This window comes from Fusarium venenatum, assembly GCF_020744135.1.
Source record: "Fusarium venenatum strain MPI-CAGE-CH-0201 chromosome Unknown EDB82scaffold_1, whole genome shotgun sequence".
NCBI lineage: Eukaryota > Fungi > Ascomycota > Sordariomycetes > Hypocreales > Nectriaceae > Fusarium > Fusarium venenatum.
The window spans coordinates 6147840-6165989 of record NW_027072129.1 but is presented as its reverse complement, the minus strand read 5'-3'; the positions used below and the strand labels follow the sequence as shown (position 1 = coordinate 6165989).

The 18150-nt window shown below is 48.8% G+C and overlaps 7 protein-coding genes across 7 annotated transcripts; 4 read left to right on the top strand and 3 right to left on the bottom strand.

Annotated features, from left to right (window-relative positions):
- Positions 1-77: 77 nt before the first annotated feature.
- Positions 78-3733, top strand: EDB82DRAFT_457079 (uncharacterized protein; the record flags this gene model as incomplete). The annotated part of the gene is made up of 5 exons (XM_065607855.1): positions 78-1203; positions 1336-1443; positions 1638-2301; positions 2347-2624; positions 2673-3733. 5 exons carry the CDS (start codon positions 78-80, stop codon positions 3530-3532), a joined length of 3036 nt encoding a protein of 1011 aa, XP_065465670.1. The 3' UTR covers positions 3533-3733.
- On the top strand, positions 3734-5628 carry EDB82DRAFT_487967 (putative transporter MCH1). Its single transcript, XM_065608321.1, has 2 exons — positions 3734-4598; positions 4666-5628. The coding sequence occupies exons 1-2, from the start codon at positions 3764-3766 to the stop codon at positions 5499-5501; spliced, it is 1671 nt and encodes a 556-aa protein (XP_065465669.1). The 5' UTR covers positions 3734-3763; the 3' UTR covers positions 5502-5628.
- Positions 5629-5863: 235 nt separating this feature from the next.
- On the top strand, positions 5864-8216 carry EDB82DRAFT_441249 (Alpha/Beta hydrolase protein). Its single transcript, XM_025730096.2, has 3 exons — positions 5864-6427; positions 6476-6893; positions 6951-8216. The coding sequence occupies exons 1-3, from the start codon at positions 6114-6116 to the stop codon at positions 7989-7991; spliced, it is 1773 nt and encodes a 590-aa protein (XP_025589255.1). The 5' UTR covers positions 5864-6113; the 3' UTR covers positions 7992-8216.
- A 77-nt stretch (positions 8217-8293) lies between these two features.
- EDB82DRAFT_457076 (major facilitator superfamily domain-containing protein) lies at positions 8294-10149 on the bottom strand. Its single transcript, XM_025730098.2, has 2 exons — positions 8745-10149; positions 8294-8694 (listed from the first exon to the last, which is right to left on the bottom strand). The coding sequence occupies exons 1-2, from the start codon at positions 9936-9938 to the stop codon at positions 8344-8346; spliced, it is 1545 nt and encodes a 514-aa protein (XP_025589257.1). The 5' UTR covers positions 9939-10149; the 3' UTR covers positions 8294-8343.
- Positions 10150-10484: 335 nt separating this feature from the next.
- EDB82DRAFT_487961 (amidohydrolase 3) lies at positions 10485-12628 on the bottom strand. Its single transcript, XM_025730100.2, has one exon. It carries the CDS (start codon positions 12246-12248, stop codon positions 10617-10619), a length of 1632 nt encoding a protein of 543 aa, XP_025589258.1. The 5' UTR covers positions 12249-12628; the 3' UTR covers positions 10485-10616.
- On the bottom strand, positions 12629-14995 carry EDB82DRAFT_564980 (general substrate transporter). The gene is made up of 5 exons (XM_065609798.1): positions 14537-14995; positions 14419-14485; positions 14246-14355; positions 14013-14212; positions 12629-13965 (listed from the first exon to the last, which is right to left on the bottom strand). Exons 1-5 carry the CDS (start codon positions 14676-14678, stop codon positions 12973-12975), a joined length of 1512 nt encoding a protein of 503 aa, XP_065465668.1. The 5' UTR covers positions 14679-14995; the 3' UTR covers positions 12629-12972.
- On the top strand, positions 14983-17905 carry EDB82DRAFT_60011 (thermostable beta-glucosidase B). Its single transcript, XM_025730102.2, has 3 exons — positions 14983-15344; positions 15401-15855; positions 15906-17905. The coding sequence occupies exons 1-3, from the start codon at positions 15204-15206 to the stop codon at positions 17815-17817; spliced, it is 2508 nt and encodes an 835-aa protein (XP_025589260.1). The 5' UTR covers positions 14983-15203; the 3' UTR covers positions 17818-17905.
- The last annotated feature ends 245 nt before the right edge of the window (positions 17906-18150 follow it).

Sequence of the window (18150 nt, the reverse complement as noted above, 5' to 3'; positions counted from 1 at the left end):
ATAAATGCATACTGACTTCATCGTTTCTTGAGATCCATCCAATGATTTCATCAACAACATCCAATGGATCATCGCACATGCCTGACAAATCGCTGGGGCTGGACTCAGCCGCCATCACATATTTGGGCGAACCTTTTGTGCTCACGCCTGTAGTATCGGACATTCTACGTACACGGTACTGCGTACCCGGGAGCATCTTTCTTATCGAGGGCATTGATCGGGTTTCTGTGTCGCGTTCAGGACGATGGCATGCTATCCGATTGATTCTAGGTGATGGAGAATTATGTATCCAGGCACTTTTGGGAAGCGACATGCATCGCTTCGTTCAGATGGGCGATGTTGCGCTGGGGGCGTATGTGAGGTGTGAAACGTTCCATATCCAGTGGCAAGACGTTGGGAAGGGGAAAATGGTGACATTGGTCGTGGACAATATGATCACTATTGGATGGAACGAGTCGTATCGTGCACTGCAGAAAGAAAATGAGCTTCTGGTTCGGGAACGACCAAAGCGAATTCCTCGGTCACGCGTAAAATCAAAACCTGTTGAGCATCCACCTGAGCCGCAAGACGAAGTTAAAGAAGAGATTCCAGAGGATCTTTTGGACGAGTCTTCTGAAGAACATTCAACAGAGTCCCCCAAAGAACCTCCGCGCGATACCGCAAGATGGCCTCCCAAACCGTTTGTCGAGGATGAGTTTGATGACGACGAAGCAGCCGCTGAAGAAGCATTCGAAGCATTCGAGACACTTGCGTTCGTTCCAAAACCCAAAACACCACAGAAATCTACAGCTCAAGCGCAACAAACATCCACATCTGCTCAACCCGGTGAACCTGTCGCGCTCCCTCGTGACTGGCACGATCCCCAAACTCCCCTCAAATTGACCACCCTGCGCTCGATTCCCCATCTCCCCTACAAACAGAACTGGTCCTGCAACGTGCTCGCCATTATCGCCTCCATATCAGATGTCGGTCCAGCCAACTTGCCACCTTACAAACAGCGAACAGCACGGCTTGCCGACCCGTCTACGTCCAAGCATGTACATCTCACGGTGTTTCTTGACCCGGAGAAGTTCAACCCTCGTGTGGGAAGCGCGGTACTGCTTGTGGGTGTCAAGAACCATAGGTTCGATGGGGGTAGTTTGAAGAAGTACGAAAGTGATCGTCAGTATGGACGGTGGTGGTTTGATAATCCGGTCGAGATGGGTTGGTGTGATGTAGAGGGGATCAAGACTTGGTGGTCACAGGGCGCGGAAAGCATAGAAGCACAAAGTTGAGTTGGTGAACTACTTCTTTATGAAACAGCCTTTGATAGATGCTTCCTTCGTGGTGAGAAAGTCAATTTAATAAGATCGCGCCCTGGACTTATGTGCATCCATCGTAATTCGACGGTTGGATGTAGGGTAAGCGACCGTATACAAGCGTTCTTTTCTGTTCACATAAACGGTAGAACGGAGCAAATTAAGAAGGCTATACTTTGACGGGATATCAGGAAGTGGCTGCGAATCCTTGTTATGCTCCTTCCAGTGATTGATGCCTGGTCACATGATCCACCCAATCAATTGCTGACAAGAAGATGAGGCCATCACCTTTTACCGTTTCACTACGACACAGCCTAAACATAAATCAGTAACTGTCAGGCCATCTGGCAATCATGAACGTTCATAACTCAAGAGAAAAAGAACTTGATCGTCTTTTCACTTCTCTATCACCGTGGGATATCCTATATCTTCGCAAAAAGATTCAGGCAACCATAATCACGTTCGCGGGTTTCCAAGATCTTCCACCAGAGCTTATTTGTACGGTTCTCTTCTACCTCGATTTCGACGATTATCAATGTTGCATAAGAGTGTGTCGAAAATGGAGAGAGAGGTGGACACAAGGAACCGTCCTCACACAAGCGCTGCGCCAATTCTTCCCAGGCCTTCAATTAACCTATCCGGATATGTCGCCCCAAGCCCTCTATGCGCGTGAGGTGCAGAAACATGTCAAATGGCGACAACCTCACTGCAGTTACACCTGGGTTCCATGGAACATGGGTGCAAGCGACGTCTTCATTGATCCTCCCGAGTTCGCTCAGCCTGCGAGGAAAAGTACCAACGTCCCATGGCACTTCCACTACAACAAAGACAAGTTGGTATGGCAATCTACCTCACGTACTTTCATTGTCGACGATCTACGAACGCGGCAAAGACTGCGATTCCTCCCACCCGGAAGTGTCATGTCAGGTACAGAGTTTCAATCCGCGGCTATCAGTGAAAATCTTCTTGTTCTGCTTCAGGTGAACTCAAGGGGACGGACCATGTAAGTAGACCTCGCCCAGTATTTGCGAATGCTAACATACTCCAGATATATCGTCCATTTACAGACACGCGAATGGAAGCAACTTACCCTACCAGCCGCCCTTAAACAAGCGTATGTGGAGTCAAAGGTTGTGTACTTTGTGACCTCAACTGCACAGATCATGTATTTTGCATGGGGTGGCATTCTAAAGGAACTTGATCCGAGAAAGCTTGAGTACCCCATTGGCGCCGGGACCATGATCGGTGGGGAGCCCAAGGTTCTACTGCATCCTACAAAGGAAAATGTGGTATTTGTCGTTAGAGCGTTCTATCATGGCTGTGGAGGTGAGGTTGTTCACACTGCGGTGGTAATTCGGGGACTGATTTTCGCAGATGAACGTCTATGCAGCTTTATTGTGACCAAGTTCGAAGACGGTAAGGCCACTTGGCATACGACTGAATCCATAGCAAACCCACTGCAGAATCCCAAGCCAGACTGTAAAGACTATTCTTGGGCCGTGGTGTCGCTCATCTGCCGAAAGTCTGACGATCACGGTACCTTTTGTATTGGGCTGTATCGCATCCAAAAATCAGAGACAAGCAGACTCGAACTATGCCCCTGCTGTGAGCCACGGACAAGAAAGGGAGACTGGGGTGCCGTCACATTTAATGTTCTGACGCAAACTTTTCAACAGCACGAGTACTTGTCGACACGCTTTGATGTTTTATGGGATGCGGACACTAGGAAACCTCTCGTGGACCGGAACCTGATGAAGTTGGAGAACGTGCATTTCTGGAACAATGACCTCTTGTTGGCAGCAACCAAAACCTTTGATGACCACAAATCGGAGATTTACCTGCAGACACTTCACCCTGTGGGAAGTCATCAAGCACCGTCACCACAGTGGGCACCAGTGCGTGTCTCGTGTATACTTCACTTAGGAGCGAACCAGGTGTTCCAGGATGATAACTTTGCGATTCTACCCACTCTGGGTGGTTTGACTATTTACAAGCCATCAAAAACACCATCAGATGGCATTATAATTGATGACAGCTGGGAATTCGCCCAAGCGACGCCTTCGCAACTGTTATACTCCTTGGCCAGCATGTCGGAAATGCTAGAGCTGCAGCACAACGAAACGGGATGTGGGCTGAGAACGCGGAATGAGAGAAGTAGAGGACGGCCAGATTCACCTCGGATTGATGCTTCCATTGATCAATGGTCTCCCGACTCTACTGATGCAGAAGACTGAGGATTACTATGACGAATAAGAGCGATTGATAAGATTGATAACGAGAATATGACTGTAACCGGTCTCGGAGAGAAATTGTGGGGTAGAATTGAAGCATGACCCCATGACGTGGGATCGCGATGGAGCCTCGGCCGTGTCGTGATTCACACTAAACTATTCGTATACCTTGTCAGATAGATTTATTTATTCTTCACCTCCGACATGATCTCTTCCTAAAACTCTTCAACTCTTATGACCCTTCCTGTCATGTCGTCTTCAGCCCCCGACGACACACAGGCCTCGCGCCTCGATGCCGATCAAATCTCGACGCGCAGTTCAAACTACGCCTCAGATAACGACACCGATTCTACCGAGACCCGCATCCAGCGCAATAAAGAAAAGCAAGCTATCCGTCTTCTCGCCTTCATATCAGCCAACATCATCGCCCTCGCTTGTGGTTCCATCGTCGTCTTCTCCCTCTACGCGCCTCTTCTACAGTCCCGTCTACATTATTCACAGTTCCAGGTCAACGCAGTCGCCATCTCGGGCTCTGTCGCATTGTACCTTCCTATTTCGGGCGTCGGATATATATGCGATCGCGTTGGTCTAAAACCGCTTGCACTGACGGGAGGAATCCTGTTCGGTAGCGGTTATGGACTTGCAGCGGGTGTTTACAGGAAGCTGGATCTTGAGTATCGTAGTCATCCTGAATATCGGGTCGATAACGACTGGTCGCTTCCGTTCTTGATGATATCCTTTGTCTTTGTCGGTGTGGCGACTTGCTGTCTTTATATGGCTGCTGTGTCGTCTTGCGCAAAGAACTTTGGAAAGGGCCGATACAGAGGTTTGGCGCTGGCTACACCCATTACTTGTTTCGGCTTGAGTCCCATGTGGCTGAGTCAAGCGGGAACTCGTCTGTTCTCTGAGACACGATCGGATGGGGGCAAAGGCGACTTGGATGTGTTCCGCTTCTTCCTCTTCCTGGGGATCCTCACCTTTTCTATGGGTATCCTCGGTACCTTTACACTGCGTGTCGTAGATGAAGATGAGCTTATCGACGAGGCTATCGAAGAGCTGGAACAGAGCGGTCTACTCGACGGCAGCTCTTTACTCGGCCGGTCCGAGCGGAGCTACGGTGCAACTAACTGGCGAAGAAACAGAGAGCTCAGCACTACTTGACCCGGCAAAAGACAATGCCAAATGGAAGAAGAACTGGGTTCTCAACGCTGAAACGCGTTCGTTTCTTTCCGACCGTACCATGTGGCCGTTCGCTCTCGCTTTCTTGCTCATTGTTGGCCCAGGCGAGGCATTCATCAACAACCTTGGAACAATTATCGGAACGCTTACGCCCCCTGAAATGGAGGGTCTAAGCCATCGTACCTCTGCGGCGACGCATGTCTCCATATTCGGAATCACCAACACCGCCTCGCGAATTTTCATTGGTACACTTACAGATTTGTTGGCACCGTACCCCCAGACACAGCATGTTCAAGGACCTCAGACACGCTCTGCAGTGAGCAGTCGGTTCTCCATCTCCCGAATTGCCTTTATGGCATTTTTCGCAACCATGCTGTCTGTCGGTCTTCTCATTCTAGCCTCAGGTCTGGTCCAGAACCATGCTGAGCGCTTCTGGCTTGTTTCTGGCCTTGTGGGTGCAGGTTATGGAGCCATCTTCAGCCTTACACCTCTTATTGTGACGATTATCTGGGGCGTTGAGAATTTTGCTACCAATTATGGTCTCATTGGCATGCTGCCGGCTGCCGGATCGACATTCTGGGGACTCATTTACTCAGCGACGTATCAGAACGGCGCAAACAACCCAAAGGCAGGCCCGGAGGGTCACGACCGGGATGACTTGTTCTGCTACGGAGAGCAGTGCTATGCTCCGACATATTGGGCCGAGACTATTACCGTTTGGATTGCTGTAGGATTGTTGCTCTGGGCTTGGAAGGGTAGAGGGGGTTGGTCGCAGCGTGGAATCATCATCTAGTTTCCTCTAAGCATTGTAATGGCGTTCTTGATAGATCGGATCAGTTCAGCATACGTGGGTAGGGCGTACATGACATTGCATATGCTAGTTTAGTTTTGTTGATATTCAATAACATAGCGTTTGTTAGTCTGCCGTGTTCCCGTCACTTGAGCTGTATTCACCACTCGTGAACTGTTGTCATAGCTCCTACATGCATCCGAACAGCTTACCCCGGATTTTAGACATGCGCCAAGATATCCACTCTGATACATACACCATTAACCAAGAGTTTCCCGCGGACAACTACGCTTTCCCCTCATTTGATAAGGTTATCATGAGTCTCGGTGGTCAAGCTTAGCCCCCGATTAGCCACCCCGGGCCCTAAATCAACTACCGTAGTGCTGCTTTCTACCCCTGCTGGTTCCCACTTGACGTTGATGTGCTGTGGACTATCCTACAGGGGAAGTGATAGGGAATCCGGTGTTTCGGGGAACTAGGATACTCAACTAGACACGGGCAATTAACGGAAAAGTCATGTATTGTGTGCAGATTCGAGTCTTGCTTATCATAATAAATAGTATCCATGGCTGGGGATTCTTGGTATGTTTGATAGCATAGTATTGGCATATCGACATGGCTGAAAAAGTACAAGGCCAGAAGGGCGTTTCGCTAACTTGGTTGGCTGCGTTACCTATTCTTCTCGTAGCTGCCTTCACAGCGTATCCTAATGGGTTTGGCACATCAGGACCAGAACCTGCGCCTTCTGTGACAATCAAGCAGGGCACTATCATTGGCAAATTCGTTGACGATGGCACGTTTCCTCAGCCCTTAGAAGGATTCATGGGAATTCCTTATGCTGTTCCTCCTGTAGGTGAACGGAGGTTCAAGCATGCTGAACCAGTGGGTGCAAATAATGAAACCATTGAAGCTTATTACTTGGGACCTAGGTATGTTCCTTACAATAATACGTATTGTATCGATGCTAACAATTAAAGGTGTCCCGGAAAGCAACTCGTCCCTTTCCTCAAAGATCCCATTCTTGGTCCCGACTATGAATCAGAGGATTGTCTCACCATCAATGTCTGGCGCAAGAAAGGCCATACTACAGAAAAGGGGAAGTTACCAGTCGCCGTTCTGGTCCCGGGCGGTGCGTTCAATCGCGGTGCAGCACGAATGCATAATTCGCATACTATGCTTGCTTTCTCAGAGGAGCCATACATTGCTGTTAGCATGCAATACCGCATTGGTGTATTCGGCGGCATGAACACTGAGTTGACCGCCAAAGAAGGCCTTTTGAATCTTGGATTGAAGGATATGTATGTTGCGCTTGAGTGGGTTCAGGAGAATATTGGGGCGTTTGGGGGTGATTCCGATGATGTTACAATCATGGGCTTGAGTGCTGCTGCTCATGGTGTAAGTGGTTTTTTTTTTTTTTCCAGGGAGAAAGACTAAGTGGCTAAAATTTGACAGATTGGACACCTCATCATGGATATAAACCAACCAAAAAAGCTCTTCCACAAAGCGATAATGGACTCGGGTGCTCACACAGCGCGTGCAGTTCATCCCCCGGATGCATCTCTCAACTCACAGCACTTCCGCGAGCTTTTGGATCTGACGCCGTGCTCGCACTTTAAGAACCTCAAAGACCCCAAGATCTTGACTTGTCTGCGCGGTCTTCCCTCTGAAACGGTAGACAACGCAGGTAAAGAAGTATTTACACGCTCAGATCCTTCCATTCGTTGGGCTTGGCAACCTGTCATTGACAACGATATCATTTCGCGTCGACCGATCGAGGCTTGGAAGTCTGGAAAGTTTCACAGAGTGCCTATCTTGACTGGCTCGGCCGCGAACGAGGGTGCTTATTATGTCCCTCTCAAGGCTGATAAACCGGAAGAATTTACGGGATTCTTCAAGAGTCTTTTGCCGCATCTCACGAGTTCTGAAGTTGCAGAGCTAGAGAAGCTGTATCCTGATCCTTTGGCACACCCTGATTCGCCACATCTTGATACACGCGGTATTCCTGGTGTAGGATCACAGTACAAACGACTCGAAACTGCCTATGGACACTACGCGTATACATGCCCTGTTCGCCAAACAGTTATATGGGCAACATACCATGAGTCCGCACAGCCAGCATATCTGTACCACTGGGCTCTGAACAAGACTGCTTTGTTCGGCGCTAATCACGGTGACCAAATGCGTTATCAAACCTTTAACAAAGAAGTACGCGAGATATCCCCTGTTCAGAGGGATGTATCGGGACAGTTCCATGCGTATTGTACTAGTTTTATCACAAAGGGTGACCCAAATGCTATCAAGGGAAGATTTGCGCATAGACCAGATTGGACATCTTTTGAGAATGGAAAAGGCAAGACGATGATTCTTGGGAGAGGAAATGATGAAAGGGCTGGGGGGGTTGGGGTTGGAAAGGCGGCTGAATTGGTGGATTTTACATGGGGGGATGAGCAGTGCGAGTTTTGGTGGAGAGTCTCCAGTAAGTGGGAGGACTAGAAATGTAACAGCGAGGCATAGCTTGCAAAAGAATACACTTAAGATGATCAAGTTGTCCGGAGATGTCATTGTCGGATCCAGTTGTCGGCTTTTATCCCGATGCGCCAAGGAGACCTGTCTACTAAACCCAGGATCAACTAGACTAGCGAGGTATGCCTGCTAATTTTATAGAGACTATTTACGTAAAAATACAACACAACAGTGGGATTCCCCGGATTATGAATCCAGTTACCCAACGTTGACCGACGGAATCTGGGGTTGAACATGGGGTTCACGAGGAGAGGCACAGCAAGAGATATTTACTCATAAACGAATTTAATTGCTAGCTAAATGACATCATCATAATATACTTCTAGTAAGAGTAACGGAAGTTGGGGTTCTCGAAATCAGTGAGATCCTGCAACGCGGCATTCTCATCCTCAATAACAGGTCCCTGCTCATCACGAAGACGGTTTCGACGGATGAGCACAAAACGCAGGATAATGGCGAGAACAACTTGACCCGCGACACAGCCAATGATGAGCTTGCAGCCGGTCTGGTAAATAGGTGCCTCGGAGCCAATCCAGCCATGAGGACCGATGATGTTGCCGATACAGTAGGCCAAGAAGACGAAAGCTGTGGCTGTGGTTCGCTTTGTGTAGCCACCGACGTTGGAAGCGGGCATTTGAAGAGCAACGATGAGGGCACCGACAAAAGATGCGCACTGAGTATGTTAGTGATATGTAGAGGGAAAGATTGGTTTGGGAGACATACCATGTAGTATCCAGCGAGTAAACCACCCTTGTTGCTTCGAGGAAGCTGCCAGAAGAGGTTTACGGCAATGAGTGTAGGGATAAGCCAAACACACATCACAATTGTTCGTACATTCTTGAACTTGGACGCCACGTAAGGACCAGTGAACATGAAGATGGCGTTACAGGCACCATAAGGAATACCGTATGCTGTAGTAAGCAGCGCATCATGTGTGAAGCCCTTGACGATGAGCTTTGAGAAATTGGCAATGCCACCGTTGATAATCTCGTTAAGTAGTACGTAGAAGAACAGCAGCCAGATTTGAGTGTCGGAGAAAACCTCTCGGATCTGGTTCCACTTGATCTTGCGGTTAAACACACCAGTCTTGTTCCTCGCGCTCTGCGCAATAAGCATGGCCCGCTCCTCAATAGTGTACCGCTTAGCAGTAAGAATGTTGTTGGGCAGGAAGAAGAACAGCACGACGCCCCAGCAGATGGTCATTCCACCACAGAGCACGTAGATGGTACGCCACACGGCCCAGCCCTTTGCCTGGCCGACGCCGTAGAACAAAATGCCACCGAACATGGCGCCGAATCCGTTGAAGCAGTAAAAGAGACCTGCGCGGGCGGGCTGCGTCTCGCGGCGGAACCATTGCGACACGATGAGCATAAATGCCGGTGTGATGACGGCCTCAAAGGCACCTAGGAGGAAACGGCAGATGGCGAGGCCTGTGAAGTTGTGGCATGCTGCTGTGAGGCAGAGGATGGAACCCCAGATGATAACAAAGCTGCTCACGATTGTGCCCGTGGGGAGACGCTGGGTGAGATACGAGGCTGGCCACTCGGCGACCAGGTAGGCAAAGTAGAAGATTGATGCCATCCAGGAGTATTCGTCAGGTGTCATTCCTGTGGTTGTGAACAGATCAAAGACTGCCGAGTAGCCTAGAGCCTGCTTGTCGACATATTGGAGGAGATATGTACCGCAGAGAAGCGGCATAAGACTCCAGTCGACTTTTCGGCGGAGTTTCTTAAGAGCTTCCTCATCGGCCATGAGCTCGTTCAACCGAGAGTGAGGAATTCCATGTTGTTGGAGAAACAGCTCAGCTTCATCAAGGTCTTCGATGGTGCCTTGCTTAAGATCGGCTTCAGCATCATGATTGTCAAAGGGTTGGATCTTCTTGACGTCCAATGCATCTTGAGCTGTAAAGGTTGCCATGATGAGGAGATGTAGAGGTGTTCAACCAGGGGAAATGATTAGAAGACCTGCCTGGACATTGCAAGAAACTAAAAAAAGGGCGGCAAGGGGCCCTTTTTGAACTTGGAGCTCGTCCATGAGGAGGGGGCGATAAACAAGCTGTCGCGATTCATGGTTGACCCTCGTCTTTGGATCCGGGGAAGCGCTAGGGTAGTGGATACGACGATACTGAATTGATAAAGTCACAGTGGAGAAGTGATAGATACTAGATACCGCTAGACGAGATAGCTACAGCATGCGGGGATAGAATGGGCTGATGGTCACTCTGTAGGGTGTGTGTTATCTATCAAGCGAGACGGACAAAGTTTACCGAATTGGATGGTTGGACTTTTCCGCGGGAAAGTTGATTACACCACTAGGTAGCCTATAGCACTCACTACTTATGGTAGTAACTCAATAGGGTACTACGGAGGCTAGAATTTGAAAGCGAGATAGGATGGCATCACAGATTGAGACACATACTAATCATCTTGGCCATGATATTGGGATAGAGATAGAAAATAAATCGCATGATTGAAGGGCCAATGGTTAGATAGTGGCTTGAAATACGTCATGACGGAATATTCAAGTATCAAAAGTGTACATTGTATTTACTCTCTCACATTTTAGACTCCCAAACACCAACAACCGCATCAACACCTACAGCTTCGACTTGTCATCTCCCAAACTCCAAACCTTCCTGCCAGCAAACCAAGTCTCATTAATCTCAGCCTTGAGCAGAGTCTTTGCATCCCATTCCATATCCGCCACGACAAGATCAGCAATCTTGCCCACCTCCAGACTGCCAACTCTGTCATCCTGGAAGACACTCTTCGCTGCACCCTGCGAACCTGCAACCACCGCTTCGCAAACACCGAGCTTAAAGTGCTCGTTGACCACCTCTTCACACTCTGGTTCTCTGGCGGAACGTCGTGTTGCTGCGACATAGATGTTGTGCAGTGGATTCCACGGCGCAGTGGGACTGTCACTGCCCAACGCGAGGAGAGCGCCTGAATCCGCGAATTCACGGTATGCAAAGGCGCGGTCCCGACGGGAAGAGATGAGGCGTGGCCAGGCGCGCAAGATGGCTGGATCAGCGTGAACGGGCTGAATGGATGCTGTGAGACCTAGTTCGCCTAGTCGCTTCGCATCTTCAGGCTTGGACACTTCCAGATGTTCAATTCTGTGTCGCGCACCAGGCTTGCCGTGCTTTTCGAGCACATCTACAGCCATTGTGATGGCCGCATCGCCAATAGCGTGAAGAGCGATTTGTATTCCCGCATCGGCTGCTTGTTTAACAACAGGCTCGAGGTCCTCTCTCGACCAGAACGGTGGTGGAGATGGGGCCGCGGAGTATGGTTCGGAAAGGTATGCAGTGCAAGCATCAATGATACCATCACAGATGATCTTGATACCTGCGATGCGAAGATCGGGTGAGTTTTCCTTGCTGTACTGCTTTGCTAACTCGATTGCCCGGGACACTTGTCGTTCACGCTCCTCTGGATTTTCAGAAGGCTTGACGATCCAGTATGCTGTGACACGCATAGCGACATCGGGATGTCGTCTCTTGAGCTCAACAAGGGATTCCCATGAGTATTCATCCATGGCCATTTCGATTATTCCTGTGTATCCAGAGGCGTGGTATGCTTTGAACGCAGCGAGCATGCACTCGATACGCTCTTCATTGGAAGCAAGCTGGGCAAGGGTAGGCCAGACAATCGTCAAGATGCACGCTTCGCTGAGAACTCCTGATGGACGACCGTTCTCATCTCTTTCAATGATTCCACCTTGAGGATCCGCCATGTCGGCGACCTTCATCTCTGCCAGACCTGCAGAGTTACACCACGTTGAGTGCATGTCCTTGGTATCGACATAAATTGGTCTCTCGTCAATCTCATCCAAAATCTTGTAGTTCACGCCGTCAGGGGTCATGGAGTGCATCCAACCCTTGGCCATGATTCTGGGAACATGCGGGTTGGCTTTTGCGTAGGTGCGCAGTTCGTGCAGAATATCATCCAGATTCTTGCAGTGTTCCAGAGCGATCTTGCGAAGTGACTGGCCAAGCAGGAGGAGGTGCATATGGCCATCTACAAAGCCTGGGAGAACTGTCTTTCCGTTCAGATCTTGCGTCTCGATGGTATTTTCTGTCTTGATCTGTGCTGCGACATGCTCTTTTGTACCGATGGCTTGAATGATACCGTCTTTAATGTACATACTCTCTGCAAAGGTGGGCTCGTCTGCCAAGCTGGCGACGCTCCTGGAGAGGATCTTGCCATTAATGAATAAAGACATTTTGAATGATTTTGTTGTGCTGATGGACGAGAAGAACAAAAGGATTGAGCTGCCTGTTTAGTACTTATAGTCTGTTCTCTGTTCGCCTCTTTCGGATGAGGGTGGGCCGCTCAGGTGGGCTAATAGTGCATATCACCAGATGGTATCCAATACCGAGATGATTACACTGCAGGATGCATGAGAATATGATATGGCAGTTTGTAATAGGTTGTCCTAAATGTCCAGTAATAGCCCAAGACACCTCACTTTACTTTGTTCATTATCGCGATATTCACATTCTCTTCAAAAATGATACCTCGGTCTTGGATCAGGAACTCGTGGGGACCCTGAATCGGCATCGTCACATTTGAATGATATGATTGGTGGTTTCGAATTCTTCAGTGGGTTTGAGAAAATCGCTCAAGGACAGATGATCTTATCTGATTCAACGTCATCGGCCGATAGCGGATCTAAACTAAATATGCACTTGATCGCCGAGGTCCAGACACTAACACCAGACATCTTTGAACAGGCTCATTCGTCCTCATTCACGCTTCACATACGAAGCTGCTATGCCCTGTCTTGATGGCGCAGCGTACGCTTTTATACCGCGACATGGATGATGTACCATTGCATCCTTCCTTAAACATTCCAAGATAGAGGTGTAGATGTTGACATAGCAAGAAGAAAAAGGAGAGTCTGTTTACTTAACCCCCAAACCAGATAGATACTAGGGCAAGCAGGTTTATACCGCAAGCTCATTCGCGTTATCTAGCCTATAGGAGCCAAATTGCCGCGCAGGAACCCCCTTCTCAAACATAAGATTCAGCTCTTCATAAGTCCGACCTTTTGTATCTGGAACATCAAAATAAAGCACCACAAAGTAGATGGCTGCCATGCCGAAAAATATCCAGCCTATATTTCCACCCATGTCAGCCTGGTCTCGATTAAACAGATATGGCAAAATGATCTGCCAAATAGTTGACACAATAGACGAAAAGGCTTGACCTAGAGCCAGTGACTTGGCACGGAGCTTGATAGAGGACACTTCTCCAGCTACGCTCATGGACGCCCCAACAGCAGGCCCATACGAAAGACTGGGAAACGCAACCGCAACGCCAATCACAGTCAGTGTTGCTGGTGTACGTGACATGGTGCCCGCAATACCCATGGCCAAGTACATAGCGAGGCAGACACTGACCCCAAAGAACATCAGTGTCCGGTAGTTGAACTTCAGCATGGCGAAGACGTTCATGATAGCCGAGACAACACCGCAGCTGACAGCTATCTGCAAAAGCATAACGGTGGTATGGTTGTCCATGCCAGTTTGGTTGAGGAAGTAAGGCGCGTTGGAGGAGAGAACAGTTCCAACTATCTGAGGCATATACATGCATATGAGCAGTATGCGAGAACGACTTAGATTGGTGCCACGCAACAGCTCAACATATGATGTCTTTTCAGCCTCAAGCCGGCGTTCGGTTTCGATAGAATGCTGTATCTGGACTAATCTGGCATCTATGCCCTCCTCACTTGCTGAAAGGCGCACAAGAGATCGTCGTGCTTGATCATGTTTTCCCTTGGAAGTTAGCCAATAAGGTGACTCGGGCATAAAAGGAAGTCCAAGGGCTAGTAAGCCAGGGAAGGTCCAGGCTGCAGCAAACACAAGACGGAAAGCCGAATCATTCATGATGGACACTCGGCTGAAGGTTGCCGAGATAGCAAGTAGGAGCCCGAGGTTCTGTTATCGGTTATTAGGTGAATAGATGGCCGGAGGAAATTACGCACCAACATGATTGCATATGTTGAGAGGGCAATGCCCCGCATAGGTAGTGGTGCAATCTCGGAGACCCAAGTCTGGGTACCAGCTAGGATCAAACCCATCGCGAAACCGGAGGTCATCTTGCCACCAAGGAACTCGGCTGGAGTCTTGGAAAGGAATGTCAGCGCAATGCCGGCTGATGCGATGATGATGGAGGCGAGAAAGACTGATCGCCGGCCAAAGCGGTCTTAACAATAACCTGCCGCGACAGAGCCAAGCATAGTTGTGACATTGTACATGGAACTCCAAAGGGATTGCCAGTAAGCAGGAATAATGAGCTCGCCATTGACATTGACAGAAAATCTCATTCTATCAAGAAATAGTGAGCACGAGAACAGATGATAGAGAATCAGACTACTGTATACTACTTACTGGAAGGCAGGCATAGCCAAGCAGACCGACATGGCTAGGTTTTCGTATCCCACCATTAAAGGACCAACTGTTAAGATGGTAAGTACTCTGGCATACAGCAAGGGTGTTTTTCACATACTATTTGCCCATAGAGTCCACAGTACAATCTTTGGGTTAGCCTTGAGACATTCCCAGGTCGTCTCCGAGTCTTCTTGAATCACGACGTGCTCATCATGAATTACCCCAGATTTTCCATCAAGAATATCGTTTTTGTCGGCCATATCGAAGGCTTCCAGGGATTGGTAAAGGGTGTGCTTATTGGATGCTGCCCATGTATTGGCTTGAACCTCTGGGGCTAGAATGTTGGTGAGCTCAGTCTTGTTTTATAGAAGCTCAGGTGTCGTCTTTAGGTCTGGAGATGTTCTCTCGGCTTTTCCGACTCCACATTCCCCATGGGGTTTTATGGTAGTGTCCCTGTGCAGCGAGCTAAAGCCAAAGAACTCGAGTCACGCCAATGAGGATGGTGTCTGATACATTTACGACTCTTCGCCTAACCTAATGCCTGTGATCCGAGTCTGGATGATCCGAGGTTGGAACGTCGGGCCAAGTTGTGCCGACTCATGATCCCGGATTCTGTTGCATCCCGAGTTCGGATGTTCCGACCCCATTCCGATATTATGCCTAGTGAGAGCACGTCGAACTAGATCTTATAACGGAATAAAAGACTTAAGCGACCTCAGTCTGTCGTGATAGTACAATCGTTTGCAATTCTTGTTGACAGACAAAACATCGTTCTTTGACCAAACATGGGCTCTCTACCATCAATCGACGGGGACTTTTGCTCTTTACTCCCCGAGCTAACCGTTCGAGAGAAGATCACACTCTTATCTGGCCAAGACTTCTCCACGATTGCTGGTGTATCCAGACTGAGCATCCCGCCAATCAGGGTGAGTCGCATTCTTCCCGAAGGAAATCAAATCATCACTGTTAACAAATTTATTAGGTTGCTGACTCAACCTCTGGAATTCGACCTTCAGGCATTGAAGCGAATCTCACAACCGCGTCATTCCCTAATACAACTTGTTATGGATCAACATGGGATGCTGAACTAATGCATCGCGTTGGCGTTCAGCTTGCCAAACAAGCACGAATGAAAGGCGCCCAAGTTGTCTTGGGGCCAACAATCAACATACATAGGGACCCCCGAGCCGGCAGAAACTTTGAGTGCTTCAGCGAGGACCCGCTGCTTTCTGGACAACTGGCTGCAGCGCTTGTGAACGGTGTCCAGTCTTTAGGTGTTGCGTCTTGTCCCAAGCATTTCGTGTGCAACGACTCAGAGACCTTGCGACGATACTACAATGTGAAAGAATCAGTCGATAGTCGCGGGCTTCGCGAGATCTATCTTGCGGCATGGCAGCATCTACTGCGTTCATCTAATCCCGAGGGGGTTATGACTGCGTAGGTAAATCGATATCTATCAAAACTTGCCTCAGACTGACGATAAGCAGATACAACAAGGTTGACGGCCACTTTTGTAGCCAGAGTTCTTCCTTGATACAACGTATCTTGCGAGACGAATGGGACTTCAAAGGCTTAACCATGTCGGATTGGTTCGGCACTCATGCTACGACCGAGCCAGTCAAGGCCGGGCTCGATATCGAAATGCCTTTCCCTGTTTTCAGAGGAGATAAACTTCTGAAGGCATTGGAATCAGGGCTGGTGACAGAGAATGAGATCGATACCTTGGTCTTGAGAGCTCTTGAACTTCGCAATCGAGCCCGAGCTGCTCTCGAGTTTAGAGATGAACGGTCCGAGGTGAATGAGGAGACAAATAAACTGGCTCGAGAAGTTGCAACCAGAGGAATGGTACTTCTAAAGAATGAGAACTATGCCTTACCGATTAGAGAAGAGCATCGTTCTCGCATAGCTGTGATAGGTCAGTATGCTGCTGACCCGGTGATCACCGGAGGTGGCAGCGCATCATCTATCCCTCAATATCGACACTCTCCTCTGGATATTCTGAAGAAAAGGCTACCCGGTGTGGTGCAATATTCTCCGGGTGTGCGGACTCGAAGAATAATTCCAATTGTACCACACGAGAAGCTTATATCATCTGAAGAAAACCCCGGTGTCGCCGTTCGATACTTCAACGCACATGATGCCAAGCCAGTACTCGAAGAGTTCCAGAAAGAAGCCAATGTTTGGATGCTTGGCGACTTTGACAAGAAAGGGTTGAAGCCTGTTGGCTCGCGTATAGAAATAGTGACCAGGCTGAAGCCAGAAACCTCTGGTAGTCATACCTTGGCCGTAAGATGTACAGGTGCATTCTGTTTATCTGTCAATGGCAGAGAAGTACTCTCAGGCGAAGAAAGAAAGGTCACGACCGAACAGTTCATCTTCAACCACATCCTATTGGAGTCTGAGGTTCAAGTTTCCATGGATGCTGGGGTAGTGTACGATATCGCCCTGAGCATGGATGGCCCTCAAAAGCTTCAAATTGGCGAGCCCACTCCATACGCCGCCGCCATATGCTTCGAAGAATATTATTCCGAAGATACTGCCATCGCGGAGGCTGTCGAGATTGCGCGATTTGCTGATGTGTCCGTTATCTACGCTGGAAGAAATGAGCAATACGAGTCAGAAGGCTTTGACTTAGATGACATCCGAATGCCGGAGAATCAGACAAAAATGATCAAAGCAGTGGCAGCAGTTGCAAAAAAGACCATACTGGTCATGCACTGTGGAAACCCGATCGATGTCAGTGCTTTCATAGACAGTGTAGACGGTGTTCTACTCGCTCACTTTCCTGGTCAGGAGGGTGCCGCCGCAACTGTGGAGCTTCTCCTGGGTGATATCTGCCCCAGTGGACGTCTAGCCACGACATGGTTTAAGACCCTGCAAGACTCGCCTAGTTATAATAACTTTCCTGCCAAAGACACAGAGGACGGAGACCCATGTCTTCGGTATGCTGAGGGTGTCCAGGTTGGCTACCGTGCCCTAGGCTCTATGGATCGAGTCAGATGGCCTTTTGGTTATGGTTTGTCATACACAACGTTCAACCACAGCAAATTGCATGCTTTGGTGGATGAGACTTCCGAGCCAAAGAAACTCAAGTGTATCTTGGATGTCCAGAATACAGGTACCGTCGCTGGCCAGGAGGTTGTCCAAGTTTTTATTAGGCCGTCTGAAACGACCAAGGTATGGAGACCGGAACAAGAACTGAAAGGCTTCAGTAAAGTTTTGCTCGAACCAGGAGAGCGTCGGCAAGTCGATGTGGAGATGGACCTCGACGTGGCCTGTAGTTACTGGGACGATCAAGAGAATACTTGGAGACTTGAAGCAGGAGTGTATGGAGTCACTGTGGCAGGCCAAATGGCAGAGTTCAAAATTAGCAAGACCACCACATGGAATACGCTCTAGATAGGTATGTTGCAAGCTCAGATGCACTCGTTAGAATTGTCACAATATACCTCTACTTCATTTTAGCTTAACTTGAAAAGATTGTCGCCTTCGAGTGTGAATCCATCTTTGAGTACGGTCTTGACTTCGATTGAGACTACGTGATACGATATTGCAATGTTTCAACATGATAAAAGCCACGACACCCTATTACTCTGCCAGACGAGATCAACGTTCTACGGGGCCAATGCTTAAGGTACTCAAATCCAGAGATCTTCACAGAAAAGGCATTTCGATCGCTGTAAAGGAATATATAAAAGTGAAAAATAAGGGTAGAAAGCCTCAGTCACTGCG

Bases quoted from the DNA above. Each gene is read 5' to 3' on its own strand.
- EDB82DRAFT_487967 (XM_065608321.1), top strand. From the start codon at position 3,764: ATGACCCTTCCTGTCATGTCGTCTTCAGCCCCCGACGACACACAGGCC. The intron at 4,599-4,665 runs GTCTACTCGACG...TAACTGGCGAAG, and splicing joins CGAAGAGCTGGAACAGAGCG to AAACAGAGAGCTCAGCACTA.
- EDB82DRAFT_441249 (XM_025730096.2), top strand. From the start codon at position 6,114: ATGGCTGAAAAAGTACAAGGCCAGAAGGGCGTTTCGCTAACTTGGTTG. The intron at 6,428-6,475 runs GTATGTTCCTTA...TAACAATTAAAG, and splicing joins GCTTATTACTTGGGACCTAG to GTGTCCCGGAAAGCAACTCG. The intron at 6,894-6,950 runs GTAAGTGGTTTT...AAAATTTGACAG, and splicing joins TGAGTGCTGCTGCTCATGGT to ATTGGACACCTCATCATGGA.
- EDB82DRAFT_457076 (XM_025730098.2), bottom strand. From the start codon at position 9,938: ATGGCAACCTTTACAGCTCAAGATGCATTGGACGTCAAGAAGATCCAA. The intron at 8,695-8,744 runs GTATGTCTCCCA...TAACATACTCAG, and splicing joins TACTCGCTGGATACTACATG to TGCGCATCTTTTGTCGGTGC.
- EDB82DRAFT_487961 (XM_025730100.2), bottom strand. From the start codon at position 12,248: ATGTCTTTATTCATTAATGGCAAGATCCTCTCCAGGAGCGTCGCCAGC.
- EDB82DRAFT_564980 (XM_065609798.1), bottom strand. From the start codon at position 14,678: ATGGCCGACAAAAACGATATTCTTGATGGAAAATCTGGGGTAATTCAT. The intron at 14,486-14,536 runs GTATGTGAAAAA...CCATCTTAACAG, and splicing joins GTGGACTCTATGGGCAAATA to TTGGTCCTTTAATGGTGGGA. The intron at 13,966-14,012 runs GTGCGTAATTTC...AACCGATAACAG, and splicing joins CAACATATGCAATCATGTTG to AACCTCGGGCTCCTACTTGC.
- EDB82DRAFT_60011 (XM_025730102.2), top strand. From the start codon at position 15,204: ATGGGCTCTCTACCATCAATCGACGGGGACTTTTGCTCTTTACTCCCC. The intron at 15,345-15,400 runs GTGAGTCGCATT...CAAATTTATTAG, and splicing joins TGAGCATCCCGCCAATCAGG to GTTGCTGACTCAACCTCTGG. The intron at 15,856-15,905 runs GTAGGTAAATCG...GACGATAAGCAG, and splicing joins CCCGAGGGGGTTATGACTGC to ATACAACAAGGTTGACGGCC.